Consider the following 25,301-nt stretch of genomic DNA (forward strand, 5'->3'; position numbering starts at 1 on the left):
CCCACAATCTAAGACAAGCGACATCAGATGGCTTTTTTCTAACAGATCTGCTCTGGCTCCAACAGGAATTAATTCAGGGATGCTGTGTGGCCGATGTTATACAGGGGTCAGACTGGGTGGTCACAGGGGCTCCTTCTGACCTTGGAATCTATCAGACAGACAGAGACAGGGGGAGTACAAAGAAACAATGGGACAATCGTGGTCAGCATGACTGGCTGGGATCTCAGCTGTCTAACCAATGTCAAGTTTTCATGATCGTGGCTTGCTCTGGGAACTGCTCTAACCCGCTCTGAGAGTGGCTCTAACCCAAGCCAGTTTATACTCAGTGAGACCTTGCTCTCCTCAGACCCAGCAGCCAGGAAAGATGACCATGCAAGTCAGTGAATGGCTGAAGTTTAACCCTTTCAGTCTATCCCAGGGAGGGCTACAGCGATACCAACAGAGGGGTAGTGGTGTAGGCCTCTGGTGGGCTGCATACCCCGGACGGTGTGTGAGACTCGGCCAGGGGGCTGAGTCACTGAAAAAGCGCCTGAGAAATCACCGACAGGGCTCCTCACAAACTGAAAGACTGCAGACCCTTCCGGCTAGAAGGTGAGGTGAGAGGTGGATGCCGCGCAGTTACAAACAGGATTTAATTTTATTTTGTTTCAAGGAGGTAACAAAAGGCAATACAGTAGCAGTGGGGGAGGTTTAGGTTGAATATTAGGAAAAACTTTTTCACTAGGAGGGTGGTGAAACACTGGAATGCGTTACCTAGGGAGGTGGTGGAATCTCCTTCCTTAGAAGTTTTTAAGGTCAGGCGTGACAAAGCCCTGGCTGGGATGATTTAATTGGGGATTGGTCCTGCTTTGAGCAGGGGATTGGACTAGATGACCTCCTGAGGTCCCTTCCAACCCTGATATTCTGTGATTCTAGGAATACCCACATGAATATACAGTGAGGTAAAGACACGTGGATAAAGGCTAAGTGAGCTGTAGCTCACGAAAGCTCATGCTCAAATAAATTGGTTAGTCTTTAAGGTGCCACAAGTACTCCTTTTCTTTTTGCGAATACAGACTAACACGGCTGTTCCTCTGAAATTTGCATAGTAGTAACCCAGTTATCCATTTCTTACACTTCAGAATCAAACAAACACATAGTACAATGAAGGCAACGTGTAAACAAGTAACAGACTAATTCAGACTAGAAAGAACATGCAAATTTTTACCAGTGAGGATAATTAACCGTTGGACCAATTTACCCAGAATTGCAATGGATTCACCATCACTGACAATTTTTAAAATCAAGATTGGATGTTTTTCTAGAAGATTTGCTCTAGTTCGAACAGGAATTAATTCAGGGCAGTCGTACGGCTTGTGTTACACAGGTCATCTGAGATTTTCACAGAGATCCCTTCTGGTCTTGGAATCTACAAGTCTCTGACAGCCTGAGACCCACTACCGCCAACTCCAGATGTACAAAAATAATGAAAAATGAAATTTGCTTTAAAAATTTTGGGTTCTTTTTCGTTGCCTTCTGGTTTGTGAGTCTCTAGGAAGAACTCGAGTCACAATTTTAAGCTTTTCGCCATGATACTGTGGGCTAAAAACTTTCTTAAAAAAATAACAGCAGAAAGCTGAGGTTCTCAGATCAGCTCATTCCAAGTACCAGGCGTTGCCAAAAAGCAACGAATACAGTGCCATAAATTGCAGGAGTTGCCAACACTGGTATATAGGCAGAGCTTGGAGATGCCTCGTTCTACACAAGTGGGCCCAGAGGATGTAATTTTCAAAAGCATCTGTGTGGCTTTGGAGTGAAGCTAGGTGGGAAACTCCTTTCCCAGGCATGAGAATTTGGGAGATTTCAACATTTTCTCCCATCCCAAATCAAGGTGAAGAGTCAAACTCTAGAAAATTGTCAAGAGTCAATAAACTAAACCAAAAATTCATTCTGGGTCCATTGAAACCGCTGGTTTCGATAAGTTCAAAATGTTTCCATTGTAACTTTTTTTCCCCACAGTTAAAATTCCTAAAAATGTCAAAAGAAAGCGTCGTTTCGGCTCTAAAGCCCCAAAACATTCTGGTTTGAATGCGTCAAAACATTTTGTTTTGAAAATTTCAAAATATTTTTCCCCCAATAAATTTGGAGTCAGGAGATTCAGTGAAACCAACCCTGTTTTCCAAACCGTCTATCAGCTATTCAGAACTGTCACCCTAATAATAAATAAGTTAAATGAGATCAAACGAAGCAATTCCATCTTGCATAATCCACCATGGAGCTTAGGAGCTCCTTCCCAAGCACTGGGCAGCTCCAGCAGGGAAAATGCTCTATTGAAAAGGAGCCCCAGGGCTGGAAGCTTGGTTCAGGACATCCGGAAGATCTGCTGCTATCCAGCCGCACTGCTCGGCAAAAATCCACACAGCCCAGGGGTCCTGCCCCAGGAAGCAAAACTAACGCTGAATTCATATCTAAAAGCACCATGACTAGTCTTTGGCTCAGGAAAAAAACCATCGGTTATTAAGGTCACAGGGTCGAGGCAATTAACATAGTAAGTGCAAGACTAATTCAGAACTGTAGTGCATTCATGGCCCGCACCAGCGGCTTCAGAAGACAGGTCAAGAGAAATCCTAGTGGACAGTGATGGAATAACCGGCCAAATGGAGAAGTTTGCTCCTGATCTTCATTACTTAGATGGTGGTTCATGCCCTGAAGAAAGAAGGTTTGGATCCCTTCCCAAACTCCTGTCCATTTCCTCTCTCGTATGAAGAACAGGAGCTAATGACCCAGTCCATTTTTAAAAACAGTCCTGCCAAGCTCTTGGCTTCAATGACATCTTGCAGCAGTGAGTTCCGCAGGCTAATTGTGCGTTGTGGGAAAACATAGGTCCTTCGATCAGTTTCAAATTTGGTGATTTTTCAATTTTGTTAAGCGTCCCCATTGTTCTTGTATCAAGAGATGGACTGAATAGCAGCACCCCAATCTACCTTCCCCGGCCCAGTCTTTGTTTTTCTCCCCTTGTTCACGTCCCCTTATTCTCTGACAAGAACAGCTCCAATCTCGGCACACGAAAGTCCCACGTGGCCTCCCATCATTCTTGTCACCAGTCTCTGAACCTCCTCTAGTTCTGCAGCGTCCTTTTGGAGATGGGTGACCCGTACTGCAGACAGTGTTCCTCATCAGGGTGTCCCTTTGATTCATATAATGACATCAGAGAATTTTCTGTATTGTCACCTAGTGCGTTCCTTATGTGCCCCCAACATCTTGTTTGCTTTGTTGTCAGCTGCTGCACGCTCAGCCGAGGGCTGCGCTGGGCGATCTCCAATGACACCCCTGGGTGAGATGCTGGCCTCCTTGAATTGAATGGGAAAATGCGCATAAATTTCAATGGGGTCAGCAGTTCACCCCTGCTCCTTCTCCTGAGCTGTTGTAGTTATTTTAGCAGCTAGGAAGATGGATGAGTAATCCTCAATTGTTCCTCCGCTGGACCCTATCTGTATTTGTCAGACTATTTCATTTGCCAGTGGGTGGCCCGTTCCCCTCACGTGGCTAGATCCTGCTGAAGTTCCTCCTGTTTTTCAGTTTGATTAACCTAATAATTCAGGGTCCACTGGAGATTTTGCTATTTTATGTTTATAAGCTCGGCTGTAGACCGGTTGTGCGAGTTTTTCTAATAGCTCGTCGGGAGGTTTTTCAGCTCCTGACTGCTCTGTATTGCGTTTTTCTGGCTTGTAAACGCATCAGGTTTGCTGCAGACCCAGTTTCTCTCGGTGATGCACCTGGAAGAGCTGACGTTCTTGTCGTTCAGGTACGCGCAGTCACCGCCTCCTCTTATCGGGAGCCTGCAACGAGAGAGAACGAAGCCGTCGTCAGCCAGCAGATGGGCCTGTCCTGTTACTGCCAGCGGGAGAATGTGCCTGATGCATTTGCCTGCATGACCCCATGTTAATGAATTATTTCCTCCCAGGCAGCATGGAGGACGCCATTTTGTAGTGCAAAATGGCGTCCTCCACACAGCGCATACGCGCTGACTCAGTGGGTGCTCCGGGGCTGGAGCACCCATGGGGAAAAAAAAAATCGTGGGTGCTCAGCACCCACCAGCCACCTGCGGATCAGCGCCTCCCCTGCAGCGCCTCCTGCCTGCTGGTGGCCCCGGGGATCAGCTCCAGTGCCTCCCACCCACCGCGGATCAGCTGCTCAGCGGCGTGCAGGATGCATGACGGGGAGGGGGAGGAACAGCCGCAGGAAGAGGCAGGGGAGGGGCTGGGCTGAGGGTTTGGGGGAAGGGGTGAGCGGGGGCAGTGCCTGGGACTGAGCAGGGGCAGGAAGAGGCATGGGGGGAGGCAGGGGAGGAGTGGGGGCAGGGCCTGGGGCAGAACGGGGCGGATAGTCGAGCACCCCCCGGGATCTGAGTAAGTCGGCACCTATGGCACAGCGTGGTCTCCTGTGCAAAGTCACGCCGCACGGAGGACGCCATTTTGCTCTACAAAATGGCATCCGCCCCACAGCGCGAGCTCATGCCTAGGTCATGCGGTGTGGAGGATGCTACTTTGCAGAGCAAAATGGCGTCCTCCATGCATCGTGCCCTCGCAGGAACTGTACATGCGAGGGGTCGCCGTGTGGAGCAAAGTGGCACCCTCCGCACACTAGGGGTCACCACCCCCCCCCATCTGCTGACGGCACGACCCCCAGTTTGGGAACTGCTGAGCTAACACCTGCAGCCTGGACCACTGTAGCTCTCCCCAATGTGTGAGGGGGGCCAAATGAGCCCACATCTACTCTTGCAAGTGTGTGTGGGAAGGGTTTTCTAGCTAGAGCCAGGTAACGTTTTTCAGATGAAGAATTTATTCACCGAAAAATGGAATTTTAGATCTCTTGAAACATTTGGCCCTAAATTAATTTTTTCTTCAGGCTAAATTGACAAGGGGACTTGGGTGCCCTTCACAAAACTGGAGAAAGACGGGGTGGTAAACCCGATAGCCACCAGGTCATTAGCCTGCTTATCCAGGATGAGAATAGCGCAGGTTCAAGTCCCTACTTCGAATCAGACAGGGCAAGGACTTGATCTGGGATACAGAAGACCCAGGTGGAGTGCCCTAACCAGGGACTAGGGAGTACGGGGGATGGAGGACAGACACTACCATTGGGTTTGTGCCTGGTGCTTCCAAATTTCCTTTGCTTTTAATTTAAAAAAAAAAAAAAAAAAAAAAAAAAAAAAAAAAAAGGGCAGTTTAAAAATGCCTGAAACTGAAAGGAAACATTTCATTTCGGGTTGAACAAAAGAAATTTCATTTGACGTGAAAGTAAAATCTTTGGCGCTTTGTTTTGCCCAGAAAACTGAAAATGTTTAGTTTCTGGTTGATGCAGGTTCTTCTGCTTCCAATTTTCAGTTCAGCCAGCGAACAGCAATATCGCTCATTCCGACAGCTCTAGATCATACACCTTCCTCTGAGGCAGCCTGCGTTGGCCACTGTCAGAGACAGGAGATGGGGCCAAATGGACCTTTGGTCAGAACCAGCCTGGGACTTCCTGTGCTCCTGGGTATGTGACAGGCTCATGGAGGACCTGGCCTAGCTGGGCTGCAATGAGCAACCCAATTCCTAAAGGTGGCCCCGTGTGGCTGTGAGCATGGGAATCAGTCTCCACTCAGGAGGGTTTCTCTGCAGCCCCTTTCGTATGGACGGTCGCCGCCATGTGGGTAACTCAAACCGTGAGGTCTGTTAGCTGTGGTGGAACTGACTCACTGTGGTGCCTTTTGCTTTCCCTTGAATCTCACAGGACTCTGCAGTCTGTGGAGACAGGTGGCCGCTTTTGTGTTCAGTCATCCTGACGCACATGCAAACTCTGCTCCCTCTTTTTAACGTTGTCTCAGTCTAAGATACGGGTGTCAAACGTACAGCCCCGGACCAGGTATCACCCCTTTCCTTCAGCCTCCGACTCCCTCTAGACTCTCCAAAGGCATCGGGCCTGCAGCTCTCCAGGGACTGGAGTCTGAGTGGGAGGAAATGAGGTGGGTGGATTCGGCCCGGACAAGTTTGACCAAAAAAAAAAAAAATCACAACTTAAAATATTTCAATTTGGAAAGGCTGCCGTGGTGCCTCATGGGAGCTGTAGTTCAGGTGCCTCGTGCTCCCCTTTTCTTCTATAGGCCAGGTTCCCCGTTCGGACTACCTCTCCCAGGGTGCACCATGGTCACACTACTGGTCAAGAGGAGTCAATACATCATGGGAGATGCAGTGCAACAGCCTCAGACTCCCATTCTTCTCTATAGGCCGAGCTCCAAGTCCAAACTACATCTCCCATGGTGCCCCCGATCTCTACTGGTGAGGGGAGGTGGTGCATCATGGAATCCCTTGGCCATGCTGCACCATGGGAGTTGTAGTCCCGTTGGGGAGCCCAGCCCATAAAGGGGGAGATTGTTGAGGTTTACATGGTGAATGTTGGCTCCGTCTGAATTCAGCCTCACAACCTAGTGTTCAGAACCTGAACAGATAGAAAAAGGACTCACGAGCTGTTGAGATCAGAGCCATTCACCCATTTCCAGCGCTGCCCCTCCTGCTCTCTCCAGAGGCCAATCCAGTGCTCGGAGACACCTTTGTATCTCATCATGAGAGCCTGTAACAGAGAAAAAGGAAAGAGTTGGATTCCATGTGCGCTGCTCACAGGGCTCCGGGCAGCACAGAGTCACGTTATACAGAAAATTTCCCAAGTTAGTTAAAGCAAAGTCTGGAACTGAAACTAGAACTCCTGGGTTTCACTTTAGTGGCTTAACCTCAAGCCCATCCCTTCAGCCCTGCCTCAGTCACGGCACCTCGTACAACTGGTGCAGTGAACGTGGCAAGAAGCTGCGGATCCCAGAGGAATTCATCACACAACCCTGCCTCATTCTTTGCCTGCTGAATGAGGCAGGGGTCCCATGGGAAAACACAGCAGGGGAATCACATAACTAAAGACTGGATCATAACTGATCCACACCAAAAAGAAGGAGAAGGAAAACCAGAGTTACGGTGGCACTTGGGAACTTTGACTTACTTCCAGTTAGAGCTGGGCAAGTTTTTGGTGACTCGTAAATTCACTGAAAAATTGTGGGCTGGAGTTCCTAGGTGCGACCCCGAGAAAAATAATCAAGTGGATTTGCTGAAACTTTCGGGAAAAAACCTCCCCTCGAGAGAGTAAAGTTCAGAGAACCCCTGCCCTGCCCCGCCCCAAAGAACACAAAAGGAAAACCCGGGGCACAGTTATAAGCAACTGAAAAAATGGAAATGCTTAGACCAGTGGTGCTCAGATGTTTCCTGTCGTGTCCCCACGTACCAGTGACGGAATCTGTTAGAAGGGGAGCTTGAGCTGAACGCGGAGCTGGGGATGGGGGAGGAGCTGGGGGCGGGGCAGAGCTGCAGCTGGGGCCAAAACTGGCCTGGGGGAGGAGAGGGAATGAGGGCGGAGCTAGGCTGAGGCTGGAGCTGGGACAGAGCTGTGGATGGAGCTGGGGGCGGGGTGGGCGGAGCTGTGGCTGGGAGGCGGAGCTGGACTGGGGATGGGGTGGCCCTGCGGCTGAGGGGTGGGGCTGCAGCTGAGGGGCGGGGCGGCCCTGGGGCTGGGGCCAGACCTCGGCTGGGGCTTCCTCCCCGCCCCCCATGGGGTCTGGCTCAGGCCCCACCATACACCCCCCACACACATTCCTCCGCACCTCCCTAGGGGAGGCCACACCCCACAGTTTGGGGACCAGTGGCTTAGGCAATTTTAACAATATGCATCATCCCGTGTGCCTGCACTATTCTACGTGGGGTCTTACCCCATCCCCCTTGTAGTTCAGCATCTTCCACTCATGAATTAAGTGACACGATTAACAAGTTACATGTGATTCGTTCTCTCTCCCAAGGGGGAGAATTGGTGTGTGTGTGGGGAGCAGTTTGTTTTGGTAGGGTTTTGTTATTTGAAGTGTACACGCTACGTGTTTATGTGAAGGCGGCCATCTTGGCTGACACACTGGGAACCCCCATAGAGAAAAAGCCCAAGTCACGCCCCCTGGAGTTAACGAGGCAACCCTCTCCAGTCAGCACAGATCCTCTGTGGACGAGCAGAGTGTAACCAGTGACACACTCACCAGTGGGTTACAGTGATATCCAAGAAGACAGCACAAAGTGCACCTCGCTCTCGGAGCAGAAGGTGGTGAGGTTCTGGAGGATCCTTAGTTCCTGGGGGAGTCCATTCCGCAAACTAGGACCAGCCACCAAGGAAGCTCCATCTCCCTCACTGAGAAGTTTTGCCCTTAAATGGTGCCAGAGGAGCAGAGCTGTCAACCAAGGTCTTCATCCTGGAGCCTTACGCTCTTTTAGACACCCTGGGCCCAGGCCCCGGAGCACCTTGAAGACCTTGACCATAACTCTAGCATAGCCTATTGCCCCCAGAATGGGTCTGTTTTTCTTCTCACCAGGTCCTGCTCGCTGTCAATCAGAGCCAGGGAAGCGCCGAGCGCAGAGCAGCGTCTCTGGCTGTTGTTCCAGTTCTCTTCAGCCTCGGAGAAATAGTAGCATTTCCCTTGGTATCCGATCCAGCCGTCCGGGCAGCAGGCCATGAATTGGGGCTCTGCTTTAAGTACCAGCACTGAAATTGAGAGAGCGACATAAGGGTAAGAGCTCATCCTTTCCCTCCCCCAGATGCAAATACTCACAAGATGGAAATGAGGAAAGGCTCCAAAGGTTTCCCTGCTGCTTCCTTTTTATGTGTATCAGTTATGACTAGGGCCCTACCAAATTCACCGTTCATCTTCCTAAATTTCATGGTCACAGCGTTTTAAAAATCTTGAATTTCACGGTTTCAGATATTTAAAACTTACGTTTCACGGTGTTGCAACAAAACATGAATATGTATTTAAAAATGGCAAAATATGAACACGTAAAGCCCGTAAGACTCAGTGTTTCACAAACTGGGGGTCCTGACCCAAAAGGGGGGCACAAGGCTATTGTAGGGAGATTATGGTATTGCCACCCTTACTTCTGCTCCGCCTTCAGAGCTGGGTGGCCGGAGTGCAGAGGCGGGTGCCCGGGTGCCGAGCTCTGAAGGCAGCGATGCCGCCAGCAGCAGCACAGAAGTAAGGATGGCAATTCCGTGACCCCCCCTACAATAGCCTTGCAATCCCCTTTGGGGGTGGGACCCCCAGTTTGAGAAACGCTGTGTACTTCTGTGTACTTTTACCATATAGTATAGGGTACTTTTATAGCAAAGGGTAAAAATACACAAAAGACCAGACTTCACAGTCTGTGACAGGTTTTTCACTACCGTGAATTTGACAGGGCCCTAGTTATGATACTATATGTGATCACCTGTTATGTTTTTCCACAGGACCCCTGCCTCATTCAGTGTGCAAAGAACAGGGCAGCGTTGTGTGATGAATTCATCTGGGGTTAGGGTGACCAGATATCCCGATTTTATAGGAAGAGTCCTGATTTTGGGGTCTTTTTCTTATATAGGCTCCTATTACCCCCCACCCCCATCCCAATTTTTCACATTTGCTGTCTGGTCACCCTATCTGGGGTCCACAGTCCTGAAAAATCTGGCCGCTCCCCTGAGAGTGGGGAGGTAGAAAAGGAAATCTGGGGAATACGGCAGTCAGAAACCAAAATCCCACATCACAGTCAAACGCCCACTGTTAAACAGGAAAGCTGAGCCTGGCCCACTGCCCCCTGCAGGCTAGAAATGAGACACACACCTACCACCTTTCTGTACCGAAATCAGCTTTGTGAGTTCATCATCATCATGTTCCTATTACGCCTCTGGCATTTAGGGCCGTGACAAAGCTCTTCCATGCCTGTCTGTTTCTGGCAAGTCTTTCAATGGTTCCCCAGCTGTGCCCCAGGTTTTTTAGCTTGGCTTCCACAGCTCTTTGCCATGTTGTTTTCGGGTGGCCTCGTTTTCGCTTGCTTCAGGTGTCCATCTTATTGCTACTCTGGTGATGGAATCAGTTTCCATCCAAAGCACATGGCCGATCCATCTCCAACACCTCCTGGCAATGATGCTGCTCAGATCCTCTTGGCTGCACCGTGTCAATAGACCTTGGTTTGAGATTGTTCTGGGCCAAAAGATATGGAGGATTTTTCGGAGGCAGGTCGTATGGAATGAAGACAGTCTGGGCATGTCATACTTTCTCATTCCCCAGCTTTCTGCACTATAAAGTAGTGTTGAAAGCACGCAGCTCTGATAAATCTTGAGTTTGGTTTTGGTGTTGTTTCCAGACCTTATTTAAGCTCCTAAAGGTGTTCCTGGCTTTATTGATTTTGTTCCAGATGTCCTGGCTTGTTCCACTGTCCTGGCTGATGGCGCTGCCCAAGTATGTGAATGTTTCTACATTGGTGAGAACATAATCCTCTATCCGTACTGGTGATGGTGAGGCAATATTAAAGGTCATGAGATCTGTCTTATTCACCTCTGGGATTACTCTAACCAGCCACTAGGTGACACTATAAGTACAGAGGAGTTTCTAGAGTCCAGGTCAAACCCGGAATCAATGTAACAGGCCTTTAGTTGTCGCTGTTCCTTGTCAGTGCAGTGTAGACATACTCTGGGAGCTGCAGTTTAGGGTACATCTACACTGCAATAAAACACCTGCGGCTGGCCCACGTCAGCTGACTTGGGCTCATGGGGCTCGGCCTGCAGGGCTATAAACTGCAGTGCAGATGTCGAAACCCAAATTTATTTTTTAAAGTCACATAATTTCTAAGCCGATCTCATGATTTTTGGGGCATGACCTGTGGTTTGTCCCATGCTCGGCTGGGTACCATTGCTCAGGGAGGTGGTGTTCCAACACCGAGGGAAAATCTTTGTCAGCGTAGGCTGGGTCTGTACTATGGTGTTATGCCGGCATAGCCAGAGCGACACAGCTATGCCAGTGTAGTCTCCGTAGGGCAGACATCCCCGGCACGGTAGGCTCTTTGGAGGAGAAGTTCCTTTCCTGTTTGTATTATCTCAGGAACTGACGTTTTTCCCTTTCGTTACAAAGATACACACTTCCCCAGGAAGACAGCGTAAAGGGCCAGTTTTGTCGTCACAAACAAGGCTCCAGAAGGGATCAGGAAGGAAGGAGAGTCTGAGGATGCGTTCCTGGCCCCCGCGGCTGATGCCCGAGAGGAGACAGCCTGTGACGCTGGGTACGTCTGCACGACAACGGCACTGCTAGGAGGCCGCAGCCGTGCCATGGTCGTGCCGGAGCGTAGAAACGTCCTACATCAACAGAAGGGTTTTCCCCATCGCGGTCGTTAACCCACCTCTCCAAGAGGCGGTAGCTAGGCCGATGGAAGGACCCTTCTGTTGATCCAGCCGTGTCTACACCGGGGGGTGGGTTGATCTAACCGTGGTGGTCCGGGCATGGAATTTTTCACAGCCCTGAGCGGCGTGGCCGGCTCGATGTAAATGGAACACGCAGACCCCGGGATTAGCCACTCACCTGCCACAGCAACAAAAGCAGCAATCAGAATGACAAGTACAACGCTCACTGCGACTGTACACGTCCCGAGCCTGCAGCTTCGGCCATCACCTGAAAGAGAAAAAGCCCTTAATCCTCCTGAGAGCGGGTTTACCCGGAGTCAGTAGCGGCACCAGGGTCTGAGCTGCGTTGGGGCAAGGAGCATTGCGCTGAACGGCTGCCGTTAGCGATCGATGGAATAGGAGCCCAGGAGTGTCAGTCTGTCTGTGTGTGTCACTCTGGAGCCTACGATGTCTGCAGAGTTACTGGGAAGCCATGGAGGTAGCTACTAATATGGCCGAAAGCTCTTTTTGTTTGGAATATCACCAGGTTCGTTCACCACTGACATCCCCGGCCTCCTACCGCCCTCTTTTTAAGCTCTCAGCCATTTAGACTTTACAGATTACACTGTGCAGTGTACAGCGACAGTAAGGGATATATCTATGCCATGCCCAGAGCCTAGACCAGCGGTTCTCGACCAGGGATACGGGGCCCCCTGGGGGCCGCAAGCAGGTTTCCGGGGTCCGCCGAGCACGGCCAGTGTTAATCTTGCTGGGACCCAGGGACGAAAGCCCAAGCGCCGCTGTGCAGGGCTGAAGCCCGGGGCCCTGAGCCTCCCACCGGGGGCTGAAGCGGAAACCTGAGCAACTTCGTCTTGGGGACCCCTGTGGTTTGGGGCCCCGGGCAGCCGCCCTGCTTGCTACCTTCTAAAGCAGTTGTCGTGGCACTGGTGGGCCGTGGAGTTTTTATAGCATGTTGGGGGGGCCTCAGGGCCCACGTTAGGGCACGGCCACGGCAGCGCTGTGACGTGGGCAGTGCAGTGTCGCTTTATCGCCGGGGGAGAGCGCTCCCGGCCGTAAAAAATAACCATCCCGAATGAACCGCTGGCCTCGACCATCGTGATGTCAGAGGTGACTCAACCAATCGCCGTCCTTACTCTATATGCGGTTTGCGTGCAACAGTTTCATTGGCTGCATGAGGGATGACTGCCCAGATGGCGGCTTACTTAGCCCAGCTGCCCGGCCTGTGCCACATGATGAACGGGGCTGTTTAATTCCACTCCCTGCTCCTTCCCGGACTCTCCCAGCGCTGGCATGCAGAATGTCCCAAGGGCGACTGGCTCCAAGCGAACGTGGGAGAAGGGACAGGAGTGTGGGACTCACCCTCACTTGGCAGTCTGTGCCCCTGCCCAGCCTGTGCCCTCTCCCAGACACTAAGTCTGCATGCCTAGCTGTGCCTAAGAGGCTGGGCTGCTCCAGAGACAGCTGAGAGTTTCTTTCTTCACACAAGAAACTCATTCCAGGCTGGCCAGCTGATGCCAATTCCTTTTTGTGATAGTTTTCTCACTTTGGAAAATAGTTTTCATATGTTTTAGTTCAAACCACAAATTTTTCAAAAGTGCCTTTTTCTGTGTACGTCCACATTGCAAAGAAAAAGGGATGTTCTGAAGTGGGGTTGGCTACCCTGTATGAGCTAACTCGGGTTAAAATGGCAGCAAAGACCTTTAAAGCAACTGGGGTTAGCCCCCCAAGTTCAACCCCAGGCTCCATTTCAGGCTTTAATGTGAGCTGCTAGCCCGAGTTGCCATGTCTTTACTGCTATTTTCACCCAAGTGAGCTAATGTGGGTTACCTACCCCAGTTAAGAACACACCTTTTCCCGCAGTGTAGACATATGCTCCTCTCTCTTCAGAAGTGATCAGAGCACTGTGGACCTCAGAAACCTTCCCATCAAAATTGATACAACTATGCAAAACATTTTAGCTTCAATGAAGCTACATATTTTGATGGAAAATGTTCCCACCAGCTTTACGCATTTCCTCTGAAGGAGTTTTGAATCTTTGCTCACTGACGATTCATGATGATCTCAGATATGGACGGAAAGAACCCAGGCAGCCCCTGGGGGAGAGGAGTCCTCGGGGTCTGGGGGAACTAGATCAGCCCCCAACATAAAAAATCTCCTGCCTTATCTAGGTAAGGTCTTCTTTGGCCCCTCCGTCCACAACATGTGAACACCTCACAGTCTGTTAATGAATTTATCCACACAGCTGCCTTGTGAGAGTGGGAATTACTGTTCTGACCATTGTAAAGACAGGAAACTGAGGCAGAGAGAGACTAACACTTGCCCAAGGTCACACAGGGAATCAAACCCAGGTCTTCCAATGCCTGGCCTAGCCCTCAAACCACTAGGCCACCCTTCCCTCAACAGTCAGCGCTGGGGTGAATGGGAAAAAATCCTGCCCCCAATCAATGTGACTCACAGCTACAGAGAGTCAGGTGTGCACAATGAGCTGAGGGAGTTGCAGTCCCAGCAGCTGTGCAGGACGGTGGGGTTCACACAGGGGGGTTTGTAACACACGGGAACAGGAAACATGCGGCAGGACCGCCTGTGTCCACACAAACGGACGGGGAAAAACTGGCCCCAAAGAACAGCAGGAAAAAGGAACATGAGGCGGTGAAGGGAGAGAGACAGGGCCGATCTTCAAATGGGGGTGCAAGATGAGGCCCCGCAGGATATATCTGCTCCGCCCCTCCCCACCACACTCCCCCCAGTCAGAATCCCAGCTGGTTGTTCAGGCCTGTAGGAGCCCACTGGGGTGGATGCACCTGTGAAAATCTCGCCCTCAACAACAGAAGGAAGAGGATCAGGAAGGCAGGAGAATAAAGGGAGACATAAATAAAGGAAATAAAGGGGCTATTGCCAAGTCCCCCCACCCCCCAGGACACGGCCTTGATCCCAGATGCACACACAGGATATAGCAGCTGCGAGTGCAAACCGGCTGCCCTGCTCATAACTGTGATCAGCTCCTCGCTGCCCCAAAGCGCGTGGCCGTTTACAGCCAACGCTGAAAATAGAACCCCACCTGTGCAAGCCGCAGCCTCTCTCCAGCCAGGGACGCTCCAGCGAGCCGGTTCCCCTTCGCTGCCTGGCTCTCTATGGCGATCAAGGGGCTGCTGTATCTCAGCTCCCTTCCCCGCTTTCCCAGGCCGTCCGAGTGTCACAACCCCAGAGCCGCAGCTAACAGCCGTCTGCACCGACATCTACACAGGGACCGAGATGCTAGAAACATTGAGTCACAAGCAAGGAACTGCTCCAACGCTCCTGTAGGGCGTGGGCATCCGTGTGACATCCTGTGATCGCTTTATGCACCAGTCACGCTGCTCAGGGGTTTCCAGTCTGCATCGTCCCCACCCCATCCATTGCTGGCCCCTTCCCCTCCCATACACCCTCCCCCCTTGCTACTGGCTTCCTGTCCCACCCCGCTGCTTCCTCCCCTCCCTTCCCACCGCTGCTGCTTCCCGCCCCCCCAACACACACATCTCTTCCACCCACAGCTGACACCTTCCCTTCCGAACCACTGCTGATCCTCTGGCTGATGACCCCTTCCCCCACCCACCGCTGCATCCTCCCTGCCCTCGATCCCTCCCGCTGCTCATTCACCCTCCTCCAGCGTCAGCCAGACCTTGGCGTGGAGGGGACCAGGTGACGTCTACACTGCAGTCGGCAGGTGTGACTGCAGCTCGGGTGGACGTGCCGGATTTAGCGAGTGTCGCCAAAATCTAGCAGCGAGCAGCGTCAGTGCAGGCTTTGGTGTGAGCTAGGAAGGCAGGTACATACGGGGGGAGAGGGGGGGGTCAGAGGGGCTCACACCGCCCATGCTGAAAGCTGGGCCACTGCTCCGCTGCTGTTTTTAGTGCCACTCACTAAATGAAAGCTAGCTCAGGTCTGCAAACACGCCCCTGGCTGCAGTATGGACAGTCCCTTAAACAGAAGCTTAGACATTTGCAGAGTTGGGGACTGATCAACACAAACTTGCACCCACCCCTCGTGTTGTGTTGGCTCTCTGGCAAGTCTGGGCAGTGACAATCCTAGTTGAGATGTTAAGCGTTGTGTCCTCTTTTGATTTAGCAAATGAATCACTTCAAAAAACCCAATTAAAAAACCCAAACACCGATTTAAGGTAAATCAAAACAGGGCACTTACAGTACATTTGCAATCAGTGGGCGGGTGATAAATTCCCCTACTCTCCCCTCTTAAACTACTGTTCACATAATTCAAGTTAGTTTTATTTAGCGACTGTCACGAGTTAGAAACTTAAAAAAACCCAAAAATTTGTAAAAAAACCCCAGATCCCAACTTAACAGTGAGATGGTTAAAGGTCGGTTTTGGCTTCATCTGCTAGACAAGTGAAATTCAGGGCACCTCCCTGCTTGGCTGCCCCCCACTAGCCCTTTCCAGACCCTGCACCCCACTTCTGCAGCCCTGCTAAGGTGCATACAGATGTTTGCTCTGCTGGAGGGGTCTGCAGAGGACAGCATGGAATTTGGGGTGGGTGGATGGAGCAGGAAAAAAGCAGTCGGAGAGAGCGAGGGAAATGGAGAAGGGAATCTCAGCACATCGCTCCACCTGCAACCTGTTCCCTCCTGAAGTCACGTCTCTGGGCAGAGTTCCTCTGCGCCGTGTCCAATGGCTCCCAGGACACCAGTGAGGTGCGATGGGCGCTGTCCTGGGTTCTTTTCTCGGTGTCCCTCTCTGAATCCCGGATTTTGAATCTGTGACCCTCACTCCCATCCCTGTTTTTTCATTTGTTGTCCCCACAGTGACCAGCTGAAAGCCTGGGTTCAGTGGCTTCTCCCCTTAAGCTGGGGGTAGGGTCCTACACCCACCTATCCCCACTGCTTCACTAGGGACAACCTGCTTAAGTCAGCTTACTTCCCTGGGATACTGGGGCCTGGGTTCTGTTCTCAACTCTGCTACTGCCTGACTTTGCGCAAGTCACATCCCCTCTCTGGGGCTCAGTTTCCCTCCCTAACACAGGGAGAGCGATACTGGCTTCCCTTGGTAAAGTGCTCTGAGATCTCCTGATGACAAGGGCTGTCAGACCTGGGGATTATCATCATGGGCGTCCTCTGTTTCAGTGGCTCCTGCCTCCAGGAGACAGTGAAAAAGACCCCAATGGATTTGAGGCCTCTGGAGCACAGTCTGTTAGCTTGGAATTTTGGGGAGAGGCTTGAAGACACTTAGCTTAAGTCCCGCTAAGCATGCTGGGAAAACTGAAAGGCTGTTGACATATTTCAGGCTCCCCGAGATGGTTGAGTTTTCGAGTTAAGATGGTTGGGCTAAAAGATCCTGGAAAACTCTGCCAAAGTCCAGTGACTGGGCGTGGGCTGAGAGTACAAGTCACAAAGGGCCCAGAGGGGCGGTGCCAGGCTTTACTTTTTTGTGATTTGCTGTGTCAGTCTCTTTTCATAGAATCGTAGGACTGGACAGGACCTCGAGAGGTCATCTAGTCCAGCCCCCTGCACTCATGGCAGGACTAAGTCTTATCTAGACCATCCCTGACAGGCGTGTGTCTAACCTGCTCTTAAAATCCTCCAACGACAGAGATTCCACAACCTCCCTCGGCAATTGTCTTAGGTTCCTTTTATTTCCTTCCCAAATTCTAGTTCTAAAGAGCATCAGGCCCCTTCATGGTGCTTCAAATCATCCCTTAGCTGGCTCTGGTCTTTGCCTGCTCATCTAAAGCCATCTCAGCTAAAGCCAACTAGAAGAGCAGAGGGCAGATTTTGTCTGATGCCCAGAAGTCTCCTCCAAACCAGCTTTTTTCAGCTCTTCCTAGCCAAGGAGACAGCCACAAACTTCAGACCACCGGTTGCCATCCACTGGAATATAAAGGGTTGTCTGTATGGGAAAGCGATCCCAGTATAAGCCAAGGTGGGAATTTAAACCAATAGTTATACCTGTTCAGCCTCCCATGGGGAGGCTCTTATTCCAGTATATGAGTGGCCTTTAGGTCAGCTAACATTGCTTTGGAAGGGGTTCAAGCTAAACCAAAAAAGCCAGACTTACTGCAGAATAAGAATGTCCACATGGGAAGTTATACCCTGTATAAATCTCCCATGCAGCTCAGCCCTAAAATACACACGTTAGTCTCCTCGCCACCTCCCCTGTTTACCTAACTCTGCCTGTGTTCCACTGGAAAACATGACTCCTGCGAGCTTTGAGCTAGTGAAGCGGGGAATATGATGACCGTTTCAGTCATTTAAGTTTAAAAAACATCTTAACTGACAATTTCCCCACCTACTCTCAGTGAAAACATCCTGTTTTGTTAATTTATACCATAGATCCTAACAATCAGGGACCATGGCTCTGGGTGTGGTACAAAATCCCCAACAGAAAAACAACAACAACAAATAACCCAACCCTATCCCCACAGCACACACCCCTCCACAAACCTGAGCAGGTTCCCTGGTGCTGTATAGTGAGGGGAGACTGTGGACTAGATGTGACAGAGGCATTTTTCACTGCAGTGTCCCACATATCAGGGAGTGACGGACATTGTCTTCAACTGTAATAAGTCTCATTGAAAAGCAACAAGGAAAAACCAAGGCTGACCCTGGAGACATCGTGCTACAGAGTGACCTGCCCCCAGAAGAGGAATGACAGCAACGATAACAGGGTACAGGGGTTCAACCCCCAAACGCTGCATGTGAACCCATCCTGGGTGGGGCATACCTGCCTCTGACAGACACCTGGGGACTGGCTTCTTCTAACGCCTTGGCTACACTGGTCTGGCTTGTCCTGTGACAACCATCACTAACAAGCAGCCTTAGTAGGCTCAGCAGACCCCCAAAGAGACTTGATCACGTTCTAGGTGGTTGTTGTTGAAGCTGCTGGGTGTAACCACCACCCTTCCTTTACCATAATTCTTTCTTACAGCTAAGCTCCTTTATGAAATCAGAGCACCCCTATCCCAACACAGAGGCACATGTGGGCTACTCAGGAGTTTGAGCTATGTAGGAGAGGGGCTTGCCTGGGTATTGTGTGTGAGTAGATGTGTATGTGTGCACAAGACAGAGGGGAAAAAAAAAAAAAAAAAGCACCAGAGAAGCGCAGGGAGCAGGCAGCCAGAAAGCCAGACACAGAAGCGCTGGCAGAGGGACCCTGAGAAGGAACCTTGAGAGGGCGCTTTTGGGCTCAGTGCTGGCTGAAAGAGGCTGGGAACTATGAGCAAGGAAACTGTCTCCCATCGTTTGACTCTTCCCGTGTTTGGAGTAACACAACTTTGTACTTTGTAAATAAGCCAGACTGTATGAAAGGGGACCAGACCCCACTGTCCGTTTCTCCTCGTAACTGCAAGACGCCACATTTTTGGCGAGTCGTTTGGGTCAAAAGGGATAAGAGGGTTTGATGAGCATCTGAGCATGTAGCTGTAGCTTGCTGGAGGCAGACCAGCGTCTTAAGGCTTGCAATGGGGTGGGTAGATGCGTGTGTGAGGTCTCACATCTGACACCAGGGCCCCTGCTCTCCCCGTGCCCCTAACCCCACGTGCACCCACACACTCCTGAACAACCTCCTGATTTGGGGGGAACTGGATGGCCTGGCATCCGGGCAAACTGCTTACCCAGGGGGAATAAAGCCAGGGCACCAGGCCGTCTAGGGCTGAGAGAACAGTTTCAGTCTCCCCACGTGTTCTTAACCAGCATTTTCCACAGTCATGGTTAAGGCAAAGCAGATGCCACTGGAATTTCCCCTACCCCCACAGGTGTTAGTCATAGGCACTGAAAGGTGAGACACCTCCTACACTTGCTCTTTGGTAATGGCAGAGCCCCATCTGTACATAGCCAGAGGTTTCCATGTTTTTTAACAAGCGCTAGCTTCCCAGCAGGCGTGGGCTGGATGCAGGGGGCAGTGGGTGAGTCAATGGCCTGTGCTATGCAGCAGTGTGGTGTGGGGGCCCAGGGGTGTGTGTCAGAACAGGTGATCAGAGTGGTCCCTTTTGGCTTTACAGATGATGAAACTAGAGACCCCATTTAGGAGCTCAGAAGCAGGCTTCAGTTACCTGGCTCGGCTCCGCTCTCGGGATTTCCAGGGATATCAGGATTAAACTCTGACCCCAGTTTCTGCCCAGAGGGATCCATTCTTTTCTTCCGTCTCAGCGGGACACGCGGGCACACACTGGACTCCTCGCTCTCTTGCTATAATCTGTGCAGGGACTCAGTCCCGGTCGGCTGGAGAGATTCCTGGCTCCTGTCGTTTTCCAGCTCGTGGCTGCTCTGCAGTACAAGAGGGAACAGCCGGAATATGTAAAGGGCAGTTTCTGTGGATCGTCACTAGGTGGGTTGCGGAGTCATTGCTGTTATCGACCTGGGACACGGGGCATGGAAAGTCCCCATATATAGATTACTAGACCTGACTTTCCCAGCTCTTTAAAAGGTTCTGAGGCCACATGCTAGGTTGAAACTGCTCCCCAAGACACTGCTGCCTCAGACGCACAGGCAGGGGAAAGTGAGGCAGGAGCATATGGGAGCTCTGACTGGGCTCCCCAGATGCAGGTTCTCCCTTTGCATCATACCCCAGCACCTTCTCCAAGCACAGCCCTTCTCCCCACCAGGCCTGCCCTACCCCTCTCATATTCCTGCCCCTTATGCCCTCACACATAGTCATTTCTCCCCCCCCACTCTTCTGGTGGGAGGGGGAAGCAAGGCTGTGGGGGGAGCTTTGGGGCTAGGAGGATTGTACTGGGGGAGACCCGGTGCCCAGAAAGGGGTGCAGCAGGGAAGGACACCTGACCCAAAGCACCAGGCTCTCCTTGCACTCCTGCCTCAGTTTCCCCATCAGTGCTGTCTCAGTGCGCAGTGGAGCCTTTAAGCCCTGATGCCTCAGCATAGTGGGACTAAGCTCCCCACTTTGGACCCTTGCCCTGTGCACAGCCCTCTTCTCTTCAACACAGGAGCCCCCTGCACACAACCGCACCCCATGTATTCCCAGCCCCCCACCACACACACACACACACACTGCCTTCAGCTATGCTACTGAGTCCTCCCATCTCACGCCCCCCTCCTACCCTCTAACTAGCTATCAAGTTCTTCTACACAGCTGCAATTCCCAGGACTGAAAAGGAAATATGTTCCCAGATTCTAAAACCAGAACTTTCTGTGGGCAGTAAACGAAAGAGAACAAAGTAACTGGAAAGAGGCCAGATGTGCAGTGGCCTGTCTTAACTCCTTACTGGCTTACTCAAAAGCTACTTTCAAAATGCACCCCCCCACCAAGACAGCCCTTCCCTTAGGGCAAGGAGCGCTCCCCCAGGAAAACACAGGACAGAGATGACAGCTGCACCCCTGACTTCCCTTGATGCACAGTCCACTGGCCCAAACGCCCCCTCCAGTAGAATGGCTTGAAATATTTTTGATCACTGTTTTCCACCCCAAAAATGATCCAAATGGTCCAAAATTAATGGGGTTTTGGTGGTGGTTTGGGAAGAAAGTGTCATTTTTACAAAACTTGCCAGCAGGAAATTTCCAAGTGTAAATTTTAGTTTGGGATTAAAAAAAATCCTCACCACTTCTTTTTTTTTTAAAATAAGATCCCCGCCCCCCTTGTTGCCACTGAATGCAATAGAACAAACAGTGTCTTTGGAGTCTCATACACGAGCTTGAACTAGAAGACAGCTGGATATGGCCAACGTGAGCCAGGGTCTGGAGCTGGAGGGCGCACGGGGTGTGGGCATATTCCTTATCCTATGAGACAGAAGAATTGGCAGGAGGTTTGCGGCCAGAGGCTGGCTGGATCCTGCTATGGGGATGCTGCTTTTGGTGATGTTCTGCACCCTTCCCGCTCATCCACCCCCTTTCTGATGGTCTCAGACCAGCACAACACTTGTTCTCTATCAACCTGAGAGGGTCAGGGATGGGGATGGGCGGGTGTCTGGACCCAGCAGTGTCCATGTGCTGGATGAGGGTTTACACAGCATTTTTAGGCCAAGGGGCAGACTTTTCCTGCGGGACGAGGAGACGATTCCCTTGTTGTCTGATCTGATAATAGATTTGGGGGCCAAAGATTGTCTGAGTCACTTTATATTGAAACCACTTTGTGGTTTCCCCCGCAGACCCCGGGCCATGACTCACAGTCTCACCAACTCATTCCCCACCCACCAACACCCGATTCACCGGAGCATCCACACGAGGAGTCAGTGGGTCCCCACCACCCCCTGGGCCCTCCGAAGGGGAGCCACGTGCCAAGTCGATGCTCTCCCATCCCCCACACCGTCCCTCCCCGCACCCCGGCAGCCCGCCTCACTGCCCAGGGACCCCAGCCTCGGGGCTGAGAGCGCCCCGTGATCTCCCCACCCCACCGCCCAGGGGTGCTGAGAGCCATTGAACCAAACCCTGTCTGTGATGGAAATCGCTTCAAGCCGGGGGGGGGGGGAGCGGCAGCACCCCCAGGACCCCCCTAGTTCCAGCCCCAATGCACCCGCCACCCGCTCTCCAGTCTGGATCTACACTGGGCTGCCTCGCAGCATCTCGGGCAAATCGCTCCCCCCCCAAAACACACACAGACACACACCAGCCCCCTCCGCCCACCCCCCTGCGGGCGCCCGGTGCAGCAGAAGGAAGGAGGGTTCCCACCCCCCGTGTCCCGGGAGCTCCGCTTGTCTGCAGGCTCCATGAGCCCCGGCCCCAGCTGCCCCCCCCCCACGATCCTGAGCAGCCCCGGTTATGGCTCAGACACCCCCCAACCCGGGATCCGAACCCCCGGCCCCAGCGCTCTCACCTGGCACCCGGCTCGCGGCGCGGTGAAGGGGAGACGCTCCGGTGCGGGCTGGGAAGGGAAAGGGGGGGGGGCGGAGCTAGGTCTCCTCCAATCAGCGTCGGGGGGGGGGCGAGCGGGAAACACTTACACTTTCGCTCTGCTCCCCCGGGACCGCGAACACGTGTGAACCCGCGGGGAGCGGGCGCGGAGCCGGGCGGCCCCGGGGACCTTTTGCTAATGTCCCCCCCCCCCCCCCCCGGACTTTCCCTCCAGCCGCAGCCGCTCCTGCCTGGAGCCCGGAAGGCCCCAGTTCGCTCCTGGGTGCAGCCGGTCCCCGCGCTGCGCTGCTCAAGTGCCGATCGTTTCCCTCCCGCAGGGCCCCCGCTCCGCTCCGCTCCCCGGAGACTCGGTTCCCCCGGCCCTGGTGTGGCTGGACACCGCCGCCTGCCAGGCGGCTCGCAGCCCTGCCCTCTCTGAGCGATGCTCCCACGGGAGCAATCCGGCTTCCGGAGCCCTGCAGGAGCCCGCGTGCGCCCCTCAGCTTGGGAAACGCGTTCACACGGGCGGGAGGCAGGGCGAGGTGGGACGATGCCCCAGGACAGACCCGAATCTCACTGACACTGAGACCCTGAAGCCCCGGGGGCAGGGACTGTTGTTTTGTTCTGGGTTTGTACAGGGCCTAGGTGAGTTCACGCAGATGAGGTGTTTGCAGTAAGTCCCGTTAAAATGAGACGCCAAAGCTGGTTACAAGGTATGTACCTGCCAGAGACGCTAAACATTCCCCTGCCCCTTCGTGCTTCGGGTTCACACACCCGCTGGGTTTCTTTCGCAGCTCAGCACAAGTGAAAGGAATTGAACCCAAACCGGCTCTATAATCCCTTTGAAATTCCCTCTGCGTGCAGACAGTAATGCCTATTCGGATTCCTTCTCAACCAATCATGTGGCCCAGCTCCGAGGTGGGTTAGGAATAAGAGAACAATCGCGGCCGATTGTTCACAGGAGGGGAGGGGCAAAGCAGAGCTCCCCTGAGCTTGGGGGCTCTCTCTGCTCCTCCTTCCCCCTCCTATGAGAAAGCTCGGAGCTTTGCCAGACAAGCTCCAGCACCCTCTGAAATCCCCTCACCCGCGGAAAAAAAACCATTGCAAGGGTCCACGACACTGTAAATGCCATTTCTCTCCCCTGCACTGGTGCACTGTTCACTCCATCCCTCCCCTCCCCATCTCTGCCTCCTCATCTCAGCTTAACAGCTGGTGTCCTCTGGGATCGATACGGGTATTTCTTTTTGGGGAAAAAAAGTTTCTTTTCCCCCCACATTTAGCACTAAATCTAGAACAGTCCTTTCTGTCTGCAGCTGGCTGGCACACCTGCAACATGCTCCCTATTGCATCAGAATCAGCTAAGGGCATATAGGAAAAGGAGAGGGACGTTTTTTAACCTTGCTTACAACTCGGAAGGCCATTTTAATTGGGACCTTTAACCGGTTCCAGTGGTGCCTCTTTGCATAATCTGCAGCAAGGGAGATTCAGGAAAAACATTAGGAAAAATATTAGGAAAAACATCCTGACTCTAAGGGGAGTTCAGCTCTGGAAGGAGTTCAGCTCAGTTCAGCTCAGCTCAGGCTTCCAGGGGAGGTTGTGGAATCCCCGTCATTGGAGGTATTTAAGACCAGGCTGGACAAACACCTCTCAGGGCTGGTCTAGGTTTACTTGGTCCTGCCTCAGCGCAGGGGCTGGATTTGATGACCTCCTGAGGTCCCTTCCAGCCCTGGTTGAAAAAACAACATCGCTTGTCCAGTAACCTCAGCCGGGCAGAACGCAACGCCATCCACAGCCTCAGAAACAACTCTGACATCATAATCAAAAAGGCTGACAAAGGAGGTGCTGTCGTCATCATGAATAGGTTGGAATATGAACAAGAGGCTGCTCGGCAGCTCTCCAACACCACTTTCTACAAGCCACTACCCTCTGATCCCACTGAGGGTTACCAAAAGAAACTACAGCATCTGTTCAAGAAACTCCCTGAAAAAGCACAAGAACAAATCCACACAGACACACCCCTAGAGCCCCGACCAGGGGTCTTCTATCTGCTACCCAAGATCCATAAACCTGGAAATTCTGGACGCCCCTTCATCTCAGGCATTGGCCACCCTGACAGCAGGATTATCTGGCTATGTAGACTCCCTTCTCAGGTCCTACGCTACCAGCAGTCCCAGCTATCTTCGAGACACCACTGACTTCCTGAGGAAACTACAATCCATCGGTGATCTTCCAGAAAACACCATCCTGGCCACTATGGATGTAGAAGCCCTCTACACCAACATTCCACACAAAGATGGACTACAAGCCGTCAGGAATAGTATCCCCGATAATGTCATGGCAAACCTGGTGGCTGAACTTTGTGACTTTGTCCTCACCCATAACTATTTCACATTTGGGGACAATGTATACCTTCAAATCAGCGGCACTGCGATGGGTACCCACATGGCCCCACAGTATGCCAACATTTTTATGGCTGACTTAGAACAACGCTTCCTCAGCTCTCGTCCCCTAATGCCCCTACTCTACTTGCGCTACATTGATGACATCTTCATCATCTGGATCCATGGAAAAGAAGCCCTTGAGGAATTCCACCATGATTTCAACAATTTCCATCCCACCATCAACCTCAGCCTGGACCAGTCCACACAAGAGGTCCACTTCCTGGACACTACAGTGCTAATAAGCGATGGTCACATAAACACCACCCTATACCGGAAACCTACTGACCACTATACTTACCTACATGGCTCCAGCTTTCATCCAGACCACACCGCATGATCCATGGTCTACAGCCAAGCTCTGCGATACAACCGCATTTGCTCCAACCCCTCAGACAGAGACAAACACCTACAAGATCTCTATCAAGCGTTCTTACAACTACAATACCCACCTGCTGAAGTGAAGAAACAGATTGACAGAGCCAGAAGAGTACCCAGAAGTCACCTAGTACAGGACAGGTCCAACAAAGTAACGTAACAGAACGCCAGTAGCCGTCACCTTCAGCTCCCAACTAAAACCTCTCCAACGCATCATCAAGGATCTACAACCTATCCTGAAGGATGATCCCTCACTCTCACAGATCCTGGGAGACAGGCCAGTCCTTGCTTACAGACAGCCCTCCAACCTGAAGCAAATACTCACCAGCAACCACACACCAAAAACACTAACCCAGGAACCTATCCTTGCAACAAAGCCCGTTGCCAACTGTGTCCACATATCTATTCAGGAGACACCATCATAGGACCTAATCACATCTGTCACACTATCAGAGGCTCGTTCACCTGCACATCGACC

General features: G+C 52.0%; 1 protein-coding gene across 4 annotated transcripts; it reads right to left on the bottom strand.

Annotated features, from left to right (window-relative positions):
- Positions 1–618: 618 nt before the first annotated feature.
- Positions 619–22,771, bottom strand: LOC125621676 (C-type lectin domain family 2 member D). 4 transcript variants are annotated; one of them, XM_075119562.1, is made up of 6 exons: positions 22,729–22,771; positions 19,277–19,490; positions 11,417–11,506; positions 8,408–8,580; positions 6,485–6,591; positions 619–3,818 (listed from the first exon to the last, which is right to left on the bottom strand). In XM_075119562.1, exons 2-6 carry the CDS (start codon positions 19,353–19,355, stop codon positions 3,647–3,649), a joined length of 621 nt encoding a protein of 206 aa, XP_074975663.1. In that variant the 5' UTR covers positions 19,356–19,490; positions 22,729–22,771; the 3' UTR covers positions 619–3,646. The 4 variants fall into 4 exon arrangements, 3 of the variants coding, with proteins under 3 accessions (XP_074975663.1, XP_048674762.1, XP_048674761.1); XM_048818805.2 differs by lacking the exon at positions 22,729–22,771 and adding an exon at positions 21,991–22,082; XR_007352549.2 differs by lacking the exons at positions 19,277–19,490; positions 22,729–22,771 and adding exons at positions 5,721–5,967; positions 14,297–14,599 and having other exon boundaries at positions 3,690–3,818.
- Positions 22,772–25,301: the final 2,530 nt, after the last annotated feature.

The sequence above is a fragment of the Caretta caretta genome, chromosome 14 (genome assembly GCF_965140235.1).
Source record: "Caretta caretta isolate rCarCar2 chromosome 14, rCarCar1.hap1, whole genome shotgun sequence".
Classification (NCBI taxonomy): domain Eukaryota; kingdom Metazoa; phylum Chordata; order Testudines; family Cheloniidae; genus Caretta; species Caretta caretta.